At 42.1% G+C, this 24,758-nt stretch overlaps 1 protein-coding gene across 1 annotated transcript in view; it reads left to right on the top strand.

Moving 5' to 3' along the window:
- Nucleotides 1–24,758, top strand: part of LOC104931619 (cadherin-12) — a 91,688-nt gene that overhangs the window by 57,304 nt on the left and 9,626 nt on the right. The window contains exons 6-9 of the mRNA XM_019279374.2: nt 1,153–1,340; nt 14,882–15,135; nt 20,896–21,032; nt 24,404–24,525. Coding sequence (XP_019134919.2) covers nt 1,153–1,340; nt 14,882–15,135; nt 20,896–21,032; nt 24,404–24,525 — 701 coding nt within the window. The remainder of the gene's footprint in view (nt 1–1,152; nt 1,341–14,881; nt 15,136–20,895; nt 21,033–24,403; nt 24,526–24,758) is intronic.

Genomic DNA, 24,758 nt, shown 5'->3' with positions numbered 1-24,758 from the left:
TGCAAAGCCTGCACTGCTCATGAGTAACAGCAGTGGATACCTGCATGCATGCAGCTTTGCTGAATAATCCTTGAAGCTTGTTAACCTGCAGAGAATGCCCTGAAACAGATGTTTGTTAACTTCTCTTAACCTGCGACTCAAACGGATTTGGCACTGGAAAGTAAAAGAAAAAAAAAGTCCTGTCCTTCAAAGGACAAAAGCGTCAAAAGGACTTTTAAAATGAACGCATGTCCTTGACAGTACTTGATTATTTATTGAAATTATAGCACCTAAATTCATCCATATGCCTCAGCTCCCCTCCCTCAATCCTCGGATCAACACAGATCCAGTAAAATTGAGGAATCACAAATGAAATAACACATGAATCGCAGCAGCACAGCATTGAGTACAGTGCCGAACATCGAAATGCTTGAATGTGAACATTCAATGAAATATTTTGGAACATCCTTTGCGTAGGCGGGTGTTGTTGGTTTTTGTTTCAGTGCATTTAATCTGGTCCTCCACCAAGAAAAAGCAGCCAAGCAGTATCCCTTTTCACCCTTCTAGTGCCAACTGTCTGACACTTTGCCTTATTGTAGACATTTATGTTCAAGTGCATTCATCGCCAAGTTCGACCATATTGAGTCAAGCGGTATCCACAGAAGGAGTTTCTCCATCATTCCTTCCCCTCTGGCACGTCGTCGCCTCTTGAATGCGTCCATTGTTACACTCAAGTTCAAGTTAAGCGTGATTTGCAAACAATCAGTCTTGGCCGATTCTTTGTTGCAGCAGAAAAAAATTCATTTCCACCTATTTTCAGGTGTAAGTGACAATCGATCAACCCAACAATCAACTGCTTGCAGAGTTCTACCTAAGTCTGCTGGAGGGAGCATCAAAACCCCGGAGCTCTTGTGTTTGTTGATCTTAAAGGTAGAGCCAATTACAAGGAGACGAGCCTTGATGTCCAAACATGTCAAAATTGAATAATGTCATGCCTGTAGCTACAGGGCTGACTTCAGACAGCAGCATATCCGTTGCTTGCCTGTGGGCGGATAACATCTTTGGGTGCCTGAGAGACCACATAAAGGACAGGAGGATGTGAAGAGCTCAGTACTTTCCATCTGATAATAAATGAGCCTGAGTCCAGTTTGATGTTTGTTTGTTTGTGGACAGGTTTCTTTCACCTAAGAGTTCCTGAGTCCTCTGCCGTGGGGTCTGCTGTCGGTAGAATCAAAGCCCATGACTTGGACATCGGGAAAAATGCTGAAGTAGAGTATACCATCGTGCCAGGTGATGGAGGCGCCATGTTTGATATCGCCACCAATGAACACAACCAAGAGGGGATCATCATTCTCAAAAAGGTATGGAGTCTCAGAAACTAAGACTAAACAGACACTGTGAATTATCATCGGAAAACTGCTTGGTAAAAAAAGTTACATTGACCTTTAGCCAACAACAATGGGTCGCATGGTAAACCAGTACAATATTTCACTAATTCCATCAGTACTTTGCTGCTCTGAGTTTCTATTTTTAACACGGACACACCTATTAATCCCAGTTGTTCCACGTTTCCCTAACTGATGTCAATGAAACTCAACACTTCCTGTTTTTTTCCTACTTTCTAAAGGATCCCCGGGATGCTTTTAATAGGGGAAATCTGCAGGAAGTATTGCATTCATCGCGGCGTGAAATAAATCGGGAAAAATGAGAAAGGGCCGGAATCAATTGGTAGATGCAAATGAGAGCAGCAGAGTGGGGAGCGTGACATGACTCCCTTGTTATACTGATGGAAGTATTACTGTACGTTATACCGAATTCATCAAGACCACTGGTAAACTTGGAGTTTGGAGTGAGAAGCAGATGAAATGAGAATAAAAGTCTTTTATATAAGCAAGTTCTAAATAAAGCCCAGTTCTTTCTGCAGTTAAAGTTTTAAAAAAGTCCATTATTTGAGAATTTGCTGTATGTTTTTATTATTTTGCTTTAAATTGGGGGTTATTTTTCATTGCTTAAACATAAAAACACATGACACAGTGTAACTTCATGCAGAATATGTGCAAAACAATGTCCAACTAGCTTTACACATCCCATCCTGACAGCACAATGTCATGTCATGTTGACACCGGCTTTAAAAAGTACTTAAGGAAGTCCAGGCTTGTCACTCAGGACTTCTAAAGTGCTGCTCTCGGTTGAATACTGCATTCGAACTTTCTTTCATGCTGGACAGGCTGTCTGAATCCTGTCCGAGCCTGACTGCCACAGCACATCAGCATGGAACAAACACTACAGGAACCATCAGGAAAGTTTGCTCTGCCCGCGGTAATTTAAAAATAAAATAGAAACACATCACAGGGTGACAGCGGATGGGTGAGACGCGAGGTAACATAACAGAGAGAAAAAAACATACATGTGCCATCTTCAGCCACTTGGAGATGGAGTCACTACTCCTGAGGGTGTAGGTGTTGCTGCATCTCCTGCCACCTCTGCCACCTGCAGGATATGCTATTCCATTATATTTACACTTAGAAGCTTCCCAGGGTTTCTGCTCCAATGTGTTTGAGCCTAAAAGTTGCATATTTACTTTAGTAGAACATCACAGACATCATAAGATAAAGCGATACACGATAATACATGATAATGAGTGTACAGGTAGTACCTCGCTGTGTTACATAATGCTGTAGCAGCCAGACCGTTGGCAGATGCGAGGCTTGAACCTGTGATCTCTCAGTTGTGTGATGTTGCTCTCTAACTGTTCCCCCTCGCTGTCCATGCCTTAAAGCACAGCTCAGAGCAACAGCACAACTCTCTCTGAGCCCCCGTGCTATATATATATATATATAACACATTCACACAGCATGTCAGGGCTCATTTCCTATGCCATATGGTCTTTTTGTGCTAAATGGATTAATACATCCAGTGCAGAGTGACCCACAGCAAGAGGTCTTGGTCGCTCGGATGCACTTTCTTTGAACCACAGAGCAAAAGTATCTAATTTAATACACACACACAAAACACATACAGCATTCGCAGGGCCATGATATCACTCCACTAAATGGCAAGTGGCACAAAAGCACCAGTGATATTAGAGAAATGTATTACTCCTAGGATGAACCCTTTGAGGTCTATCATCTCCTCTTCAATGGGGACCCACACAACTGCCAGAGGTGAAAGAAAAAGAACATTCAGCCACAGGCTAAAATTAGAGGGTGAGATAGAGCGATTCAGCCAGTGCAATGCACTAAATAGCTAAGCTTTAATAAGAGTTATTATGCAATCAATTATTAACTTCGAGTCTACGTACATATATACATCTCCCCCATTAAAAAGTCTCCCCTCGTTTGTGTACATTCCCTGTTGTGACACTATACACCTATAGCCAAAGACTTGAGGATCCATAAAGCCCCAACACCCCTAAATAGAAATGATATCATTCTTCTACCCACAGGCTCGACTGTAGAGAGCAACAGCATGATATCACTCCCTCTTTGGACACTGAAAGCATTCAGCTCGGTGGTAGTGGGTGGATAATATGCATTTATGGGTGCTGCATGAGCGGAGAATTGAAAGAGCCTCAGTGTGGTCTCATTACGCTTTCAGGAGCCGACTCTTAAAAAGGTGCGCCTACTTTATTCTGATGAGTGCCAATGCGACAAAAGGGGCATTAATAGGATAATTTGTATTAATGAAATCCTCATTAGGCTGACTCATTGCCCACATTTGGTCATATCAATCAGGATGTAAGTGCGCTCTGTGCAGAGAAATCTGCGCCTGCAGATGTCGTTGTGTTTGCCGTTCTAATAAGTCAGTCTGGTGCAGCGCGGCATCCTGCGGGCTGCAGGGCCCGCTCGGTAAACAAGACTGAGCATTGTAGAGTTTTTAACAGTTTACAAACTGTTAGCTCGCGCTGCCATGTGGAGTCACGACTGAGTAACACGCATCCACACTCCTGCCAGCGTGTTATTAAAATACATCATGTCAGCATCACATGAGCAGTCTCTGAGTGCGCCGTGTAGCGGCTAAAAAAAAAAGGCTGTGTTAAAGTCGGTAAGTCTCGCCCTCACATCAGACTCGCAGGTGCATTTCTTGTTTACTCTCACTCACAGGAAGGCAAGCATGCACGAGTATACGCTTCCAACCTCCTGTTTTGTTCCACACACACAGTCAGACTTGCTCATGCAAACCCCGGCACATTGATTCCTTCATACTCTGCGTTGCGTTTTGCTTCGGCAGGATGCAGTCGACCCCCCGCTGTGAGTTTAAATGCCATTTGCTGATAGTGGTACAGTGTAGAGGTTCAATAGAAAAAGAAAAAAAAAAAGGAGAAGGGAACTGCAGAGGAATGATAAGTTTGCATGAAGCGACGGTCACAAAATGTCTCAGGAGGAGGAGAATAATGTAAATGTCAGAAAGTTTTTGGAAGCTTTGAACGGCTTTTATCTGCAGTGACTTCTCTTCTTCTTTTACAGAAATATTGTTTGTGTCTGAGATTTGTCTAATTTGCAAAACACATAAAATCTGTTTCACTATCTTATGTGCAATACGATGTCAAGAGCATGTTATAAATACAATATTCAAGCTGTATACAGGGTCCGGACCCATTCACTGTCCTGTAGAGTCATATCATTGAGTTACTCTACCTGTCTCTGATTGGCACGGTACTCGCTGCCTTTGTGGGTTTCGAGTTGGTTTGGTTTAAGTACGAGGAGGGCTGAGATTGGTCAAGATGAGGGCAAGAATGTCAGCCAATCACAGGCAGGGTAGGGCGGGCTTTCACGTGACAGTGACGGAGAGAAAAATATAAAGGAGAGAGGAGACGAGAGAAAGAAGGTCAAACTGGTGAGGAAGGTTGACACCAATCTGGAAGATTGCAGCCAAGATGATATTTTTATTATTATGAAAGTACTTTTTATTTATATTTGATTTCTTATTTATCATTGTATGTAGATCTACAGAGTCCAGAGTATCACTAAAAATGCAGATGTTGATACAATGACAATGCTGCTTCAATATATATCAAATAATTTGTAATGTATAACTAAATTATAATGCGTCTAAACATGATGATGCTGCAGAACTGTGAGCAGATTTTCTCTATCCAGACCTCCTGAAATCATAATTCATGGTATACATTATATTTACTGCGCTTCACTTCTGTCTTTCTTATTAAACACAGCCTTTTCAATGCAAATTTGCCTCGACAAAATACTTATAAGGAGCTGTAAAACATCTTGTTTCATTTCAGAGATACGGCGTGCATTTCATCTGATTGCAAAAGTAATAAAGTGAAGCCAGTTCTATCTGTTTTTGTGCCTTTCGGGGGTATATCTGATGTAAGTGTCTCAAATGTTCTTTGGGGGATTGCAAATCTGCATTTGTTTTTCTGATGTATCAGACCGAGGTGTTTCGTTAACTGGTACAATTTTAGTTCTTGCCCCGGCACTCGAGCACACAAAAGGTGTGTGATCCTTTGATCCTCCCCGCAAAATATGTCGCTGAGTGAGTAATTGATTCTCAGTTTGAGAGCTCCTGCAGTATTCTCTGTGCATGCATATGAATGCATGTGTATCTGTGTGTGTAGATCATGTATGCACTGAATGGTGTGTAATATGCAAACAGTCGTGGCTATAGATCATCGCAATCGTGACCTTCTCATTGACAGTAATGGAATAACAGAATGAGACAGGAGGCAGTTATGATGTAAATGAAGACAGTTATTTGTTTACATCATGTATGCCCGCGATGGATGCATCATTCCTTCCATTGTTTTACTTGCATTGTCTGATGTGCTGCCATGTAACGATGAGGCAGTGTGGTGTATTCCCTGCAGTGGTATACCGCACAAAGGCATTGTTGATCGGGGACATTCTGATCGGCCTTTAACGGACCAAACCCCTCCACTGTGTAATTTACTAAACATGTGCCTCGGCCCGCGTGGGATCGGGATATTAGCAGGACTCCGAGTGAGGACGAGCAGAGAGATTCGAATGAGCTGTGCCTTGGAAAGGTGTAGGGGAGTAGGTAGCTGGAGATGAAGCCTTTATGAGTTGTTCACTGTGTTCCCAGAATACTGACCCGCCCACAGACTTGTCTTATTTCAGATTGGTGGAATATCCCCAGAGACAGGTGTGCAAATGTGTGCAGACAATCTCCCTCTCTATCCCTCTCTACCCGTTCTCCCTCTCCCTCACTCTGTCTCTTTCTTTCTCCTTCTCTTTTGACTTCCCTCCCTTGCACCAGCGTTGGAAAAAAAAAAAAACACACAGCAGGACTGAGACGAAAGCCACATTGTGTGCACATAGCAGAGTTTGGCAGACCCCGAATTAGAGACTCAGGAAGGTTGGTTATGATAAGAGGATCAGGCTGAGTAATGGGTTCAAAGGATGATCGTCTGTTTCCCAGCCTGCCGATACTGGGGGAGAGGAAAAAAAAAAGAGAGGCACAGAGGCACCGAGGAGGTTTGCAAACATAGGATTATGGGAGACAATAGATCAATCCACCGATGAATTCCCAGGGAAACATGCAGACAAATGTGTGCACAGAGAGTGACAGTGCTGTACATGAAACAGCCACATTCGAACACTGCTATACATACAGTACATGGAGAGCTATAGCACTCCCACACATCCAGCATGTTGGCGCGATAACCTTGAGTTGTATTGGTTGAATCCTTTCTGGTTAGATTGAATGTCATTTGTCCGTTTGCATGTTTATTTACCTCCTCCTGGGAGAAGAAACGATGGCAGATAGGCGTAATTGAAATCTGCTGTTGTAAGTCTAGAGGAATGGCATTGTTTAATGACAGCATGTGTGGCATAATGTTTGCTGGCTCACATTTAGGGATCCATATTTAATACAGGACTTTCTCCTCACTGTACAAACTGAATGCCCCCGGTGGCCACAGTGCATTGAATAAAGAGCATTTGCTGCAGACCTCTGGCACTGCCTCCAAATCCATTGCCCCAGAGTGTCAGAGAGGTTCAGAAAACATTGTAGCGCTGGAGGCACAGATGACCCGTGTACTGGAAACTGATGGTGTACACCTCAGCCACTGGTTTTATCTAGTATTCAGCGGACAGAATAGTCAATAGAAGGTAATTATGATCACAGAAAATGGAGATTTCTAAAGAAACATGCATATATGTGCATACTCCTGCTTGGTTCTTTGAGTTCTAGCTAAGGTGTGTAAGATGTGACCTTGGTGATGAAGGTGTTTTCTTGAGTGTTGTTTAGTTGCTTTAATGCAGTCCATCTACCAGGGTTTGTGGTGTGTTATCATTTGGATGTTGCTAGGTGAAGGTCATTGGAGCCCAGCTGGTACACTGATGGATGGTAAATGGACTATAGTGCCTTTCTAGTCTTTCACACACACTCATACACTGATGGCAATGGCTGCCATGCAAGGTGGCAACTGCTCATCAGTTTTAGTTCACATTCACACACTGATGGCACAGCCTTCGGGGGCAATTTGGGGTTCAGTATCTTGCCCAAGGACACATTCGACATGCAGACTGGAGGAGCCGGGGATCGAACCGCCAATCATCTGATATCTCCTGAGCCACGGCCTTCCATCCCATGGATGGATGGATGGAAATTCTCAGTGAAGTTTACTTTTTTAGGCTGTTGTATTTATGTTGGTTGTTGTTGTTACCATGTAGTACAATCGGATAATAGTTAACCCGTTCAACCTGTGGTTTATACACTATGTAGTGCCCTTTGTAAAATTTCTCTTCAAAAAAAGTTGACTTTTTCCCATTATGTTCTTTGTCCATCAGCAGTAAGACAGAAAACTTGTCAGTGATGACGCAAAATGAGTTTCCAGTACCTCTGTTTACTGCTCGCTATGAAGTATAGTATCTGTTACATGGGGAATATTGAATGAGTGGTTTCTGACACAGCCAGAAACGTGGCTGAAATGTTTCCAGCACACAAACTGAAACCGAAAGGAACATGGTTTAAAAGGTTGAGCACCATCGAGGGAGACTATATGTCGGATCACCGAGTCTAGTTCTAGCGAGTTGACTTCTGACCAGCTTGATGTTTTGAGGCGTTCTGAAAGCGTGCGCTCGATTTAACCTGTGCAAAATGATACGCTCGGACATTTTAATCAGGTAGAAAAACAAAGAAAAAAAGTGTCAAATGATTCATCCGCTTGACATTTTTCTTCCTCCACTTAAAAAGAAAGCCACATTCAAGAGATGAATGTTATCGTGTAGCATGACATTTAAGAAAAGAGCTTGTCACCAACAGAGTTTAAAACCGATAAACATGCACATACAAAACAAATGCCACTAATTGCCTGGATTGCCTTAGCTCAAATGTGGCCCTATTTAGATTTCCGTAAAGTCAGAGCCATTGGCAGAATCAAGGCGAGAAGCCTTTTTCATCCTTCCTGCCATCAATTAAGGACTTAATTTCACTAAAGCCCAGACACTGCAGTCTAATTTCTCTATCAGAAATGCCATTACTGGGCTGTTTGAACAGTAAATCATTTCAGAGACTTGGAGCCGTTACGGCCTTTCAGTCTTGATGTGATACTATCAGGCAGTAGAAAAAAAAAGTAATGTCAAATGACAAAAGTAATGAACAAGCAGCTAACTTGACTGAAAGCCAAGAAATCAGTGATCAGCAATGTTGGTTTGAATACCAAAGGACACAACAGCATGTGGTTCCGTAAGGTTCAGAGCTCATCCGTGCGTCTTCGAATCACAAAATGTCCTTGCATCACTTCGAGGTAATTCCAGGACATCGTAGCTCAGAACTGTATCCAAGAGCCCATCCAGCGGCATGATACAAACTGAGCATTTCTCACAGACAGCAGTTGAAACTAATCTATTGATTATAGTGCTGAATGTTCCAGTGGGAGGCGAAATGAGTTATTTTAGGCCCTGGCGTGAAAGGAGTTGAAAGAAGGAGGAAAGAGGGAAACAATACCTCAGAACAACAGGAGATCCAGGTTCCCAACGCAGATGAATAACACCTCACCAAGCAACCAAGCGGGGAGTAATGTGTATGTGTGCATGCATGTCTTTGTTTGTGCATGTTCTGTGTGTGTGTGTGAGTAAATGAGTACAAAGAAATGGGAAAAAAACGAGGAGAGAGAGTGACAAAGAGGCGGCTGAGGTGGTGCTTCGAGTCGATGAAGTGCCTTCTCTCTGGTGGCCTGGGGAGGCGTGGGTGTAATAGATTAAACTGGTGTCTCGGGGCTCATCCCATGGCCTAACCCTGTCCTATTAAGAGTGGCAGTGCGAGTCTTTCACAGTCACTCCACTCCACTGCGGTGTGGACAGGGCTGCTGGCAAGGCTCTAAGATGGCACTCCACTGTTGTGAGCACTGCCGGGGAGGGGTGGGGGTGTGGGATGGAGATGCTTGGAGGCAGCCAAGGACACAAACTGATGTGACTGATGGCAGCACAATAAAGAGAGCATCCCCTCTCTCTACAGTGTTAGGACCCCGGTATTCAGAGGGGACATCAGATGGCTCTCTGGGGCATGTAAGCTTTTTCTTTACTGACGATAAGCTCATTGTGCTCTGCGGACAGTTGACTTCATGTGGCGGTGAGAGGTCTTTAGCATTTATCTGCATGGCAAAATCTCACTCAACTGTCAGTCGGTGATTGAAGTGACCTTATAAAGAAGTCGCTCACTCACAACAGAGACGTCAGGCCGGACTCAAACCACCGACTCATAATTGCTTATCTCAGAATCTCGGAGGAATATCCACCCTGAAGCCGCTTTGCATCCCAGAAATAACGTGTTAACCTTATCGGGAACTGTCAGGACTATTAGAGCTTGCTGCAACCCAACAGGCAAATCTTTTTAGTCTTTAGTTGATGGGCGCTGTCATCGTTCATTCGGCCTTGTTTGGAGAAATATGTTTGCTGCAATTAGAAATGTGTGATATTCTAGGCATGTTTGGCTTAGCTTTGATTCAGTCCCAGAGGATAAATCATGTGAGTGGGTGTTAATGATTCATAAGTTGCATTGTAAATATATAATACCGTGGTTAAATGGATTTAAGACTGCTCTGCATATCACAGATTAAACAGCATTCGCAGTATTTTTTCAGCCCATTTAATCTCCAGCCTCTTCAGGTAATACCTGTGTTCAGCACAAACAAATGATATCAGCTTGCTAATGACTTGCTGTGCTGTGATAATGATTCTTCAAGGGGAAAGGCTAGATGCACCCATGGGTGTTGGCAGAAAAACCGTCTCCCGTATTATTGAGTGAGCATAGCTGAGGTTTGAGGAGAGTATTGAACCCGGCTATTGTAATACCGAACTGAGAATCTATTCAATATGCATATCATCCTGCGTCTCCCATCCCTAAAATAACCACCAAGCTGGAGGAAAAAAAACAAAAAAACAGCTGCGACTAACACTTTGCACCGTGCGGGGAGCAAGCTGTGGGGGAGGGACCAGGAGCAGACCTAAGTATCAAGTTAGGAACAGATTCCAGTTTATGGATTTGCTTATTATATCTCAGTATAAATCATCAGCGAGCGTGTCGCACTGTTCAGCATTCACACGCGTGAATCCGACAACGTAAGGACTTTTTTTTAAATGTACCTACGAGGCCGTGATGCCTTGATTAGTCCCCTGTTTTAACAGAACAAATTCTCTTGGAACGTAACACATTCAATTGGCATAAAAAAAAAAAAAAGTTCCTTCATTCAGTATCACTGCCGGTGCAATGAAGGTGCACATTTACATATCAAAGGGCGCAGCACCACGTCTAGAATTTCAAGTGTGTTCTGTTGTGATGTTGAAGAGCAGCAGCACTGACATGAGAGGAACTCAGTCTGTCCTCCTTACAAATTCCTCCGTTGATACGCTTCCTCGTTGTGTCCGCAGTAACCCACAAAAGGTGTGCAACAACCGAAGCCATAATGAGACGCTTCAAACGAGTAATTCAACGCGCATACTGTAGGTGTACGCAACTTGTTTAACCGTAATATATGTGTGGATAGGGGCAATAGTTACTCATAGAGGACTGAGCTCATAAGTAGGTCATCTTGGAGGAAAGGCGGGGAGGGGGGATAACGTAAAATGATACACGCAGACAGAAATGAATGGACTTTTTTTTTTCTTTTTTCCCTTCCTGCAAAATTTCCCCTATGGCCTCCAGATCTGATTTGATTCTCCCCAAGTCAAGCGTTGACACATTAGCACGTCTTCTCATTAACTCAGAGTTTCTCATTACCCCCTTCTGGCCCCATTTTATTCCTATTTAACAACAGCTATCCCAGACATACTTGGAACGTCTCGTGTCTCAGACGCATAAAAAAAGAAAGAAAAAAAAAAAAAGGTAGTGAAGCTCTCAACGTTTCATTTTTCTCACCCCAAAATCTGAATATGCAAATGAATCTGTGGGATTTGCTTGACACTTAATCACATGGCTGTCCACGCGTTTGTTCCACGGGTGTCATTACGGCTTCTCCCTCCTCCCTCTTCCAAGGAAATGAGCTGCATTTGTTCCTCTGATGTCACCTCTTCTCTTTGCTGCTACTTAATGAGTACCTCTACTATCAAATCCTTACAGCCCTTATGAAATACTGTCTGCACTAGAATGGATACATATGTCAAATCAACCAAGTAAAGAATGAGATATTCTCATTCTGTACTTTTGTACAAAATCACGTGACATAAATGTCAATTTAGATTTAATGCAGGGACTTTTGAGGTCATGTAACATGCCCCCTGGTGGTGAAGGTTAGATTATTAGCTGGCTAATCGGAGCATCTGGTCAACTATGAATTATTCTCACAAATGACAATATTATCAGAGTCAGGGCATCTAATTTGCATGGTACTGACAGCATCCCATAAAGGTTTTTAAATGGCTTATCAGCCCTTTTACCAGCTCTGTAAGCAAATAACCATTAGCAGGAGATTTGATTGGATTTGTTTTGTTGAGTTATGCAGAATAACAAAAGAGATCACCAGCTCACTTTAGCTGTTTAGTTTAGTTCTGCAAGTATTTTTTCTCATTTAATCTTTATTTATTCAAATTGAGATTGACAGAGACCTGAGACAAGATACATCCACAAAACACAAGCAGAAACACACATAATATAATTACAAGGAATTATTAAAGGCAGTTACAAGAAGCACAAAATGCACCACCAATGTCTGGCAATAAAGGTTTAATCTCCAATGCCAGACTCAAGTTTGAGGGCAGTTCGCTCCTTCTAAAAGCTCTATAATCACTGTAGCTCTGCACAATAGTGCTTCTGTGAGAGATGTCCAAGGTTATGTATTGGATCAGCTTCTAAGCGACCTCACTTTGAAGATGTGAGCAGTATAGTTGTAAGAACTGTAAGAAGGTCCAACCAATTCATACAGAGAACAATGAGTATAATGAAATGTGTCATTTGTGATAAAGCTGTAAAGCTGTGAGTTTTTCCCATTCATTTCAATGGGGATACTGCAACCTGTGGCCAATCAGACCATCGGTCCAGTCAAACTCCAACAGTCAACATGGATTATCACTATAACTGAGCACTGTATAAGTGGAGTTCATGGACTAAACTCTGATACTCTACCTGTTGTGTCCTGGCTTGGTTCTGTTTCATGGACCGGCTTCTACATCTGTGTCTGTGCTGCAAAATCAAAGTTTCCTTTGATTCCTGTCTGATGGTTTTGCCCTACGAATTGCTGAACTCTTAAAATATCAAACGAGTCTAACGTTACTGAGTCCACCTGCACCTTAATGATGTTTCTCATGCTCGACTCTTTTAAATTTAGACATTATTTACGGACATAATTTGTCAAATGGGAGTCCGGGATGCCAGCTGTGCTGAGTGTGAAAAGAGCGTTTCCCATCACACCCTACAAGTCCCCGTCTTTCGGGTAGCCAAGGATTACATGAAAATTAGACAGTTATAAAGGGTTAGACTTTGGGCCTTTATCCTAATTGTGGCATGGCAGCATGTTGAGATGGGAAGCAGTGCTTTTCCTCATCCCCAGTGAGACGCTGGCTAATGAGGCCTGGTGTATACCTCCTGCTGTCCACCTCCCCACATCGCCATCCCTCCTCCTCCACCTGTGCACGCATTTCAGCTGAGGTATGCATGGCTGTCTGCATGTGGCGGTTCATGCATAATGTGGTATACAGTGCAAGAGGGCGTTTCATTACATTAGGTATTAATTTAGTTTGCCTTTGTTATGCTGATTCTTTGGAATCATGTTTTGATTACATCACCGGTGCATTTATTTCCATGGCTAAAACTCTCAGCCTGTTAGAAGCAAATATACCGTGTTCCCTTTGATGCTGCTTTCCAGCAATCCACTGGAAGCAGCAGGACGCTCAGTAAACTGAAATAATGACTGCTGTACATTTCGAGCCACTTTGCAGGTGTAACTTGGAGCGAATCTCTTAGTTTGATTGCAGGGGGATCAGAATTTGAACGACGGACGCAATGAATTCACTTTTTATAAGGGAACTGTTGCTTCGGGGGGGAGCTTGGCCTTCCCTCAGTGTTGTCACTTCTTGAAAGAGATTGAAAGGGACAGAGTGTATTTCCTGTTGAAGGATCTTATAGCTGTGCCTAGCCAGTTGCATCTGGCGCACTGTAATCAAACCAATCATGGCGGTTGATGGTCAGTGATTGCTTTCAGATTGGCTTGCCTTCACATAGCTCTTTTATTTTTTTTTTCTCTTCTTTTTACGGACACCTGCTGTAGCAGGGAGACGGTGGAAGCGTAGAGATGGAGGAGAGACAGAGGGCTCGAGAAGCATCTGCTATCACTGTGAAATCATGATTGCACAGCCTCTGGTCATTTCTAGTAGTTGGACTCTAATTAGTTCGCTAATTCATGTGCATTTAATTTGGACAGATGACTAGTCATATTTATCTTGCATCACACACACACACACACACACACACACACAAAAGCCCCCACCACCCCTACATCCTCCAGTTGCACCACCCCCCTCCTCTCATATTCACTGTCTCTCTACATGAGCACACTTTGCCGTGCTATCACCAGCTGTTTTCACTTGGTGCCTCTTTGAAACACCATGCCAGAGAAGCACCAAGTCCTGGGGCAAGAAGATAGCATTGGTGCCATAGTGGTTACATGTTAGTCAATTTGAAATACACAGAAAGGAATGTCTCTCATGTGACTCCGGGCCAGCAGAGCGTGAACTACTGCGAGCTCGCCAAGCGTGGTTGGTCACACATGAGAGGGCAGGAGACAGGCAGAAGTACGAAAGCGGGTGTCACTGCTGTCGGATGTTTACACCTCAGCAGCAGACATCCCGAGGATGCAGATTCCTCCCCTCGCTTTTGACTAATTGACTCTGGGCTGGTATGTCAGAGGCTTGAAGAGGCCGTACATGAACCCCTGAGCTGCTGTTTGGAGAACTCTTGCAAAGTGGCGTAGTACTGCTGAACCAAGGGAACTGTAGCTTGACTTGTGGGGGGTGGGAGACGTTAACCTGGTCATGACCTACTATGTGTCTTGATGATATACTGTAGGTACTGTACCACTGACATCAGATCTTAGAGCGTTTTCACGAGTATGTTTACTCCTTTAGTTCTGCTTTTCAGGCAGGGTGAGAAACAATGCTGTCTGAGTGTGTTCTGAGTGACAACTTAAGCATTTAAATCACCCAAATACTGAGGTCGGTGTTGAGATGTGATAGCACTTACTCATCCTTGAAAATGTAAGAATAACAAAGTGAACTGAGGGCAAACTCGCTGTCAACACCAATGCTCATATTCAGTTGCTGCATTCCTTCAAGTGCTCTCAGCGCATACAGATGAACACTACAGAGAAAGGAAATTACAGCAGGAGTGCTGACACGTTCCAGATCCTGACATGATTACGATGGGAGAATAAACTAGTTGTAAAAAAGTGAATTTAACTGTGCTCCTTATCTGCTTTTTGTTTTTGCAGCCTTTGGACTTTGAATCCAAGAAAGCATACACCTTTAAGGTTGATGCCTCCAACGCTCATCTGGATCCACGGTTTCAAAGCTTCGGGGCCTTCAAAGACACGGCGACAGTGAAGATTAACGTTCTGGATGTGGACGAGCCCCCGGTGTTCAATAAGCCCTCGTATGTGATGGATGTGTATGAGGACACACCCGCAGGCACCATTATTGGAGCGGTGACGGCACAGGATTTGGATGCCAGCAGCAGTCCAGTCAGGTAAAGTTAAACTCTCTAAAACAATATATACCTGAGTTATTGTGTTGTACTTGTGGTGCATTTATAAAAAGTGATCTAAGTGGTGCGTGAAATATCAGATTAAAGGGCAGAAACATCTCTGTGTAAGTGTAAAATGCCACATTTGCAAATGTTTGCTCAATGTCATTCTAGGTTACTAAAGACGGATGATGTTTGGTAGTGAACACGTCTTAGTTTCACTTTGTCTCTAGCAAACAGTCTGAATCTTAAAGTAGAGTATCTTCAATTATTTTGAAGTCCAGTTCTCTGAGACGAAATTGTAATCTTTGGAATTAAACAACACTTTGGTATTTCGAGCCAATTTTGATCACAGCCTTTCATGGACACTGAACAAGAAAGAAAACACATCTTTCCACTTCTAGATTTCCTCAGTTAATTGCAAATGTTTCAATAATTTAATCATTTATATTTATCTTTGTACAATTTGAAGTTAAGGGCTGAATATAATCCATAAATGAGACACACTCTCCGTTCTGTTCTGCAGTATTCTGACAGAAAGCCTCAGTTTTCAGTTTTGATTTGTCAGATCAGTGTTTGATCAGGATCAAAATAAATAAAGAGACTGCATGTCAATCATTTCTCATATCATTCAGATTGGCTACATCTTTCTGTGGTATAACTAGGCCTGGATCTGAATGTGCATCTTCATCATGAGAGGCTTTAAACTATTGAACCAAATATCCCTCGTAACTCCTGCAAGGATAAAAGAGCTAAAGGGAGAAGTACGGTGATACTGCAGCCAGTGATTGAAGCTTTTAGAACTCTAATCCATTCATCAATGTCTCCAGTCTGCATTCATCAATGTCATCGTGGCTTTAATCCTGAGAGTATCGTCAGTTTTACTCATCAGTTTGAGGACTAATCAATCTATGTAGGACATTTGACTTTGTCATGTAAAACCCTGCCGGCATCATCTCTTGGCAGTTCCGGACGTGTTGGTGACGCTGTGCAGCAGTGACAATATTAAAATCTGAATCTGATACCTGAGCTCTCACCTTTAGAGCGCAGCTATTATTGGACTAGTTTTTATTTTCATTCAACTACTTTTTGCATTTTAATGTAACCCATGTTCAGTTTTCTATGACATTGTTTATGTATATCCACACATTAATACAATATATTGCCCTGTAAGTTGAGGTGAAGGGGAACAGCTCACCTGACACACTCAGCTTCTGCTAACAGAGGCAAAAACATGCCTCACTTCAGCTGATTTGCAAACAAAACTGCAGCTTTTAGGCTAAAATGTGAACTCATTTATTTTTATTTTTTTTCCCAGTGTCACCTCTTTACAAATCATGCAATATTCATTTTTCCTTGCATCATACCTGTTATATGCTCAGAACGCCTGTTTTAATGAGAAACATGCTTATATAGGTCATCCCCTTTGGCTGGTGTCCACCAAGACTTAAAAAGATCAAATTATATAAATGGCAGTGATTTAAAAAAAGGTTTGTTTCAGCAGAGTGACCAACTGTTTTAGCTGGATGCGGTTCTTTGAAGCTGTTTTAGATTTTATTGTGAATATTTGTTTTGTAGATTACATCAATTCAGAGGTGTCAAAAGTACACACATTCTTTACTCAAGTACAAGTATAGATACCTGTGTTTAAAAAGACTCTAGTAAAAGTTGAAGTATTGACTTAACTTCTTTAATCAAGTTAAAGTAAAAAGTACAGGCTCTAAAATATACTTAAAGTATAAAAGTATAAAGTACTCTTGTGAAGGACAAAACCAGCATTTTAGGGAAAAGCTTACAGGACCTACAGTCTGTCCAAACAAAGAAAAATGAACTGAAATCAATACAGAAAGCAACATTGGCCAATTTTTCCTAAACACATTAAAAAAAATAAAACTGCTGTACAAGAATGAGGGATTGCAAACTCAATGTGCATGGTGTTCAAAAACTTTATTGGTATGCAAACATCTCAAGAAGGTATGGCCAAGGATGCTGGTCTTCTTCACTCGACTCTACTACATCACCCGAGGAATCTCCTCCACCAACGCTCTCCCACCATCACAAACAATTTCAGTTCCTTTCAAAGAGTTGCCGCCTGATTTTAGGCTGTTTATGTTCATCGTCTTGTGCATGTGAGGACAAATGCACCAATAGGGTTGTCTTATCAGTGTGTTTACATACGTTTCTAAGCATAATCCAGTCAACCACGTTGTCTGCATGGCACGTTTTACTGATACTGATGGTGAAATTTTACTGTTTATTAATAATCACCATCTAAACGCAAGAGTAACGACCCTGATTTGAAAATGTAGGGAGTAGAAAGTACGGATACTTGTGCTAAAATGTAAGAAGTAAGGTCAAAAGTCAGAAGTATTTGTACTTCGTAACTTCCCATCTCTGCATCCATTCATAGAAATGTATTGGGATTATTGACCGAAACTTCCAAAATCAAAAATAAATCAGTTAATTCATAACAGGTGACATCATATTGCGTGTTTAATTAGCTTCTGTATTTGTTTACCGTTGCATTCATCCCTTTATTTATTAACTTTCCCATTTAACTTTCCATTTCATGTATGAATTTCTAAATATATCCTAGTTAGTTTCCCTTTGTATTTTTCTCGCCCCATGTCAGCTGGGATGAATGAATTAATAAATGAATGAATGAATTTATTTATTCTCATAAACTTGTTTATTTCTATTTTTCTAAACTTATTCTTGCACATTATGTAAATGGATTTCAAGGTGTATAATTGGGTCAACGTTCAGTCTCTTCAAAGTGTTATTAGATGATGTTATTAATGCAATTTTAATGACACGTTAATGCATTTATTGAATCACAGATTTGCCAGTCGCCGTCCTCCATTAACCATAATTTAATGAATGGTAACTCTATATTAGTTGTCCTTATTTTTGTGTCGATGTGGAATTGCATAACAATATGCACAATGTGCCTGTTAGTTGGAGGTTGGCTTGGCAGACTGAAGTGGATGTATTATGTTTTTGTTTTTGAGTTCTTTTGAACCACTTTCATGGCTCTAATTAATATGGACCCCATTAGACAGAGGAAGCTGCTTTTTATTTTTACCCACAGCTGAATTAGCTGCACTGCAGAATTAGTTAATGCTAAGAAGTAAGTAGTTTTAAACTATTCAACAGTTTTGGGTTATATCAGGAGAATGGGAGCTGCTGTTTGGACCGAACACGGAAAGTTTGCACATAAAACATTGAAAACATTGTTCAGTAACATGTAATTGAATTTGAATTGAACATGACGGCTGTGCAGTATCAGTACAGCCCCACAGAAGCACAGAATTCACTTTAATAAACTCTGCACTGTTTCATTTATACATTAAAGTGACTTCCTCATATTTTAATTTCACTTTGATTCTTATGAACTCTTATGCTCATAGCATAAAAACATGTCCCCAAACTTAAGGGTCCTGAATAATAATAAAAGCTCTGTATCGTAGACCTGCTTCACAATTATCAGCTGGGGAGTTCAAACATCACTGCTCAGGTTTATAACTCTGACATGCTTGACTCAACTCCTGATTTACACTCAGCGCACCTGATCCCTTTCTCAATCTTTCTTTCATGCACGCTTTCCTGTGCTCTGTCGTAAAACTTGAGTGCTAGATAACAATAGACCGTCATCGGCAAAGACAAAAAGAAGCACGTCCTTAAAAATGCATGAGAGCCATTTTATTAAAATCTATCACAGTATCTACTTCTGCGCAGCCACATTGCTCTGCGGAACTGGTTCTCCCGAAAGATGTATCGCTCGAGCGAAACACAAACGGCAAAAAATACCTGTTGCATGGACGGAAGTTGTTTTATTATGAATATTTTATTCCTGAGACAACAATAAACGGGAAAAAAAAGCAGAGATTTGTACAAAAAGCTTATACTCTCTATTCTGTGGATCTCCACTTTGTCTCCAGCACTTTAAATATTCATCAATACCATAGCTGACATTGTTCATTTGTGTGCCTTCAGAGAGCAGCTTCACATTCTTCACTTGAAAACAATAGACCCAATGACCCATCATGCATAGGGAATTATGCTTTTAGACTTCAGACTCAACCGATTCTGCTATTTAGCAGTATAGTGCCAAGTTATCTGTAGCTGGGGAAACAAAAGGGCATCATGAATACTGCATTGTTGGCTGACTCTAAAGAGCTTCCTAAAGTTGGAATGAGTTCTAACGACTGAACTTTTAGCCTCTGACTAAAACGGTAGCAGAGCCACGTTGGTCACGAACTTGAAAGCATTAACTGCAGCGAAACTTTTTCCTTTTTTTTCTTAAATTACCGCGTGCATTGTGTGTAATGTGCTCTGGATTGAGTTACCGCAGTTCAAAGTAGGAGATAACGGCGTAATTAATTTTCATATCTATAGTTCTGAGCACCGGGTGATCTTAAGTAGACTCTTTAGATGTGTGATTTCTTTCTCACAGCCGTTGATGAGCTCCATTCTGCTTAATGATAACTCAGAGATTGAACCAATTACACTTGAAACATTTTTGATGTTTTCTATCGCACATGAATGCAAATAAATTTTAAAAATCTGACAGACAGATCGCAGGCACGATTGGTGTGCTTTTGCATTCACACGTTTTGTGATTTAGTTTGTAATTTTCTGGTTATGAGACATCCCCTCTAACCACTGGGCCACACTCACAGTGAGACATATCCTTTAGTAGCAACTTGACTCAAATAACAAACCCCCCAAAAAACGTTTTTACCCCGAGGACAAATTGGAAACCATTGATCTTTTGAACTCCTGATGGGAGTTTGGCTGCAATATTTATCAAAGAGACTCACACTAAACTATTTTGACACGATCGTGTTCGCTCCAAGGCTTCGTGGACAGGACGTGGACGCTGAAACAGAAAGTTAGATGGAACCAAAGCTTGAAAAAGAAATCTACCGGTGTGGTTTTGTCATCGCTCTTATTACAGTGAGACTTCGGGGTTTGAATGTACGCTCGGCCTCTTTCTTTAATGAGTGAGTCAAGTCCAGTTTGAGGCTCTACCGCGTAAGCATGATAAATATTAATGAGAAATCCCCTTTTAAGATCAAATCACTGGCTATGAGTAAGAAGAAAAAAACGGTGGTCTAGGGAGGGCGTCCTTCATGTGGAGGGTTAACCCCATGAGAAATCAAACATCTGTCCTGTGGAAGTACCCGTGAGCAAGGCACTGAACCCCACCCAACCTCCGACCTCTTTGTGCAGGGGAATAAAAGACAGCAACATATCTTTCTCCTGTGGGAACTCCACCGACGATCACAAAATTATTAATGAAAAATAGCCTTTTAAGATCAAATAGCATGGCATGATGAATGGCGCTGTCAGCGGCGTGCTGTTTGGTTTCAGATCTCTTTTGTATTTCATAGAGATGTATTTCTCAGAGAGGACGCCCTACCCTCTGTTCTCAGACACCAAACCAACATTTTATGCCTTTGTTGTTCATCGGCCGTGAGAGATTGATACAGTTTCAACGGTGCCTAAAATTCATTTATGCTCCCAAGAAAAGCGTTTGCTCAGCATGGCCAAAGTACACGTGCCCCATTACTAGATTGGAATGCATGTGCGACCCTCAGCACATTTTCTAGAAATGACCATTCAGAATGAGTAATGAAGGCTTTGCCAACATTATATTACACCTAACTCATATACACGAGCCCAGAGGGGAAATCACAGTGGTTTAATTCTCTGGTTTATGCTGGAAATGGATGCCATTAAACAAACATTTGCTTTCAGGTATTCCATTGACTGGAAGAGTGACATGGACAGCTACTTTGACATTGATCCAGTGGAGGGAACAATTTCCACAAACGAACTCCTCGACAGAGAGACCATCGCCCAGCACAATATCTCCATCGTGGCGACCAAACTTAGTAAGTATGACAACAAGATCGATTTTGATTCATGCAGGTGGCGTCGTCCTTCCCCCGCCATAATCTGTGTGAAGGATTTAACACGCTTTTACTCAAGTCAATACTCAATCCCATTTTGCTGGAAAGGTTTATAGGTGACTATAAACCATGATGGCTCTCCCGGAGGAATGTATCTTCAGGACATTGTCTCCTCTAGCATACTCGCTTCAACTCTGTTTTCATTTTTAACTGTCTTTTTTTTTAACACGTTTGATGACATTGGCATTGGAAGGGAGCTTTTCTTGCCAGAGTCAACTTTTACTTACACCGCAATAAAATGTGAACCTTCTACAGTTTTACAGCAGGCGGATGCAAGTCGCATCGCACAGCGTGAGCCACGGCTCCGCATTGGAGGCTGTGTCTTTAAGACGTGTCATCAAGCTAATTATGTTTTTATGAAGGAAGTGGAGCAAATTTCCGGATAAATAAGCAAATCCATCGTCATCAAGCCATCAAATCTGCTAAGAACCGTCAAAGTCATTATCCCAGAGGCAGGCTGGTGCTCAATCAAAATTACCCACGCTGTATATTCATTAGGACAGACTGTGAAATATGGGCTGCTAAAACTTGAGTCATTGTCGCCTTGGAAACTGATATTACTCACTTCCCCTCAAGGTCATGGCAGTGACATGCTAATTCTGGTTTGAATGTGTGTTTCTTTGTGTGGCTTTTGTGCATAAGTGTCAAGGAAGCAGAGGATGAGATCGACTGAAAGGATGTAGGGTGGTGGGAGGAGGGAGTGGGAGGAAGACGGGAGTTTTTACAAGGGTGTTATGTGTTCAGTCTGCTGATGCAGAAATCAGGCAGTATTTCCGCACATCTTACCCCTCGCCCACCTGTGTTTTAACTTCTTTCTTATCACCTTTCCTCAAGTCAGTCTGTGATCCAGCCCCCTGCATTTTCCCATCTAGCAGGACCGATCTAGACTCTCTAGAGACTATTTTTTACCATGAAAGAAAAGAGAAAAGGACTAGTGTTAAAAACTGGTGCAGTAGGGATCGAGATAAACCCAGCACCCCGGAGTTTGTGTCCCAACTTGTGAGTTCAAATGCGTTTCTGACCTTGAGAGAGATTTGGCAGAACTTTGTGTTCTGGGTATTGGATAGCTGTTATGGCTCCTCTGTGATGCATCCTATTATCATCGTCAGGATGTTGTGTGTCTGTTATTCGGGTTTTTAAAACCACCAAGAACAGCAATAAATACTCAAGCAAAACACCTCCAAAAGCCCATAGAAATAATGGACTGTATGAGGAGAGGTCATGCACTGATAAAAAAAAAATGTCCTGACTTTTCCGACAGTCTCGAGCAGCCTCGTTTGGCACTGCACAGCAGTTTTCAATAAACAGTAAGTTATTGCAGACCTCCGTATTTGACCCGTTTCTGCATCCACTGTGTGTCCTTGCTGTTAATGCTTCCTAACATTTATCCACCCACACCTTTTATTCCTCATCACAATGACTCAGAGGGAAATATTCTAACAATATGAGTTCGGGTCGGATGACATTTTCCTCTGAATAAAAGGCACCTTTACTCTGCATTGATTAGCACGGCACCTGAGTTGGAGACTTCTCACTTCACTTTAAGCCTCGGAGAACCGTCCGGTCATTGCGAGACACCGCAGTCATGCAGCAAAATGAGAGCAGTGTCTGCAGCTCTCCTGAGACACAGCACACAGCAGAAGGCGTGCTAAATAAGAGCCGGGGCTGGATTAACGGTTTGCTTTTTGGCATTTAAGCCCAGTGGCAATTTTTAGGAGTCAAAGAGAGGAGGGGGAGATCTATTAAATGCAATAATAACCTTGGCAGGAGGCAATGAGGAAGCACGCTTTCTATCTATTTACAGCAATTCAGTGTAATTCCACAGTTTTGCGTTGTGAGTTTGCACTTTTAACAGATTGCTATCCACAGAGAATCTTTTTTATCTCTGTTTTGCAGCACATTTTTATAGATTTGTGGTTGATTGCTTGCAAAGATGGATTTTTTTTTTTTATTAAAATGAGCTTAATTAAAATAAAATAAAAAAAAGTAATATCCAGTAAGAAAAGCAATATAAAGTAAGCAGCTTTATGGCTGGTCAACCAAGCATTCTGTAGCAATACAGGATTCTGCTTCAATAAAATAAATAGAGCATCGGTTATTGGGCTGAAATGCTGACACCAGTCAGATTTGAATATAACCACTATACCATTGCTCCATCTAGTGGGCTATAAGATATATCACTGATGACATGCTGAGAGTCAGTCAACAGTTATGGAGATGAGTTTCTGAGATGAGACGAGGAGGAAACGATAAACTCTGGAACAAATTTACAGACAACTTTTTCACTGATGTGTAAGATCTGATATTGCTTAAACTTTTTTAGAGACCCAACAATCGAGGACCACGATGACCCAAAAGATCAGTGTGTTTTTTTGCAGGGTGAGCGTCAGTGTTAGTAGATCAGTCGGTGCAAAGCAGCAAATCCCATGCCTGGTGTCATTTTTACCTCACTGGGAAGATTGCTTTTTCTATCAAGGTCAGAGACAGGTTACTAACTGAGCTGTGGCTGCATCTTCAATCCCCTTGAGATGACTCAACAGACCCCAGCCGCCCCCCCTCCATCCCCTGCATTCTTCTAAACTACCCACCTACACACAAACCTACACGCCTAGACACACAAACAAGCGCACACTAAGCTGCCCACTGCAGAGCAAAGCCTATTCCCACATCAGATCCATAAAGTTTACCGTACCTGGGCTTTCACACAAAAAGAACATTTCCCCGCCGTGCTTCTGCAGCGAGGAAGCACTGTAACAAACAACCCTGGATTGAAGTTAGTCCCTCTCAAGGGAGCTTTCACAGTATAATTAATATGGGCTGTGCATCTTATGGCTAAAACCCAAACCAGAATCTGAGGAGGAAAGAAAATATTCTCTCTATAGAGCCATTTCCCATAATGTGAGACATGCTTTATTTATAGGGCTGCGCTTCGGATGTTTTTACTGTGTGTTTTTATTTAATTTTCCCTTTCGCCATCAATCAAAAGCGTCATAAAACAGCAGCGGTCCAGATGCGGTTTATGCATCAGCATGCTGCAGACACATGACTGGTCTTCTAGCAGACGCATTTCTCCAGACCGACCTGGAGTGGGTGAGCGGACCGGCGGTTTAGCATCTGCTCAAGGACACTGACCGGAAACTCTTTAACCACTTGGCCGTCCAATCTTTAGGCTTGAGCTCATCTTCTGATGGCAGTACTTTAGATATCCACACGATGTCAGTGCTGTAAAAACTGTATTCATGTAACACCATCTAGTTTATTCTAACACTGCTCTGTTATATTTTCTTCTTCAGATAGTCCAGTTCTGACCAGCCGAGTGGCCGTCACCGTCCACGTGTTGGACATCAACGAGTTCCCACCTGAGCTTGCGAGTCCTTATGAGACCTTTGTGTGTGAAAACGCCAAAGTGGGACAGGTACGTTCACGTTTGCTCTCTCCCCTCGCCTTTTTCTGTGCACTCACGGCACTGAACGCAACAAATTTTCCCATTAAGACGTGTGGATCTTGACAGCAGTTGACAGCTGTTGATTGGAGCTTTGTTTCCCCTCCTCATACGACTTCAAGGTGGTTGTTAGAGACTATCTAAAGGTGTTAAATTGAATCTGAAAGGTGTTGATTTATATAAACACAGACAAAGAGTCATTGTTT

Source organism: Larimichthys crocea, chromosome XXIII, assembly GCF_000972845.2.
Source record: "Larimichthys crocea isolate SSNF chromosome XXIII, L_crocea_2.0, whole genome shotgun sequence".
Classification (NCBI taxonomy): Eukaryota; Metazoa; Chordata; class Actinopteri; family Sciaenidae; genus Larimichthys; species Larimichthys crocea.
This window is presented reverse-complemented; position numbering and strand designations above follow the sequence as displayed.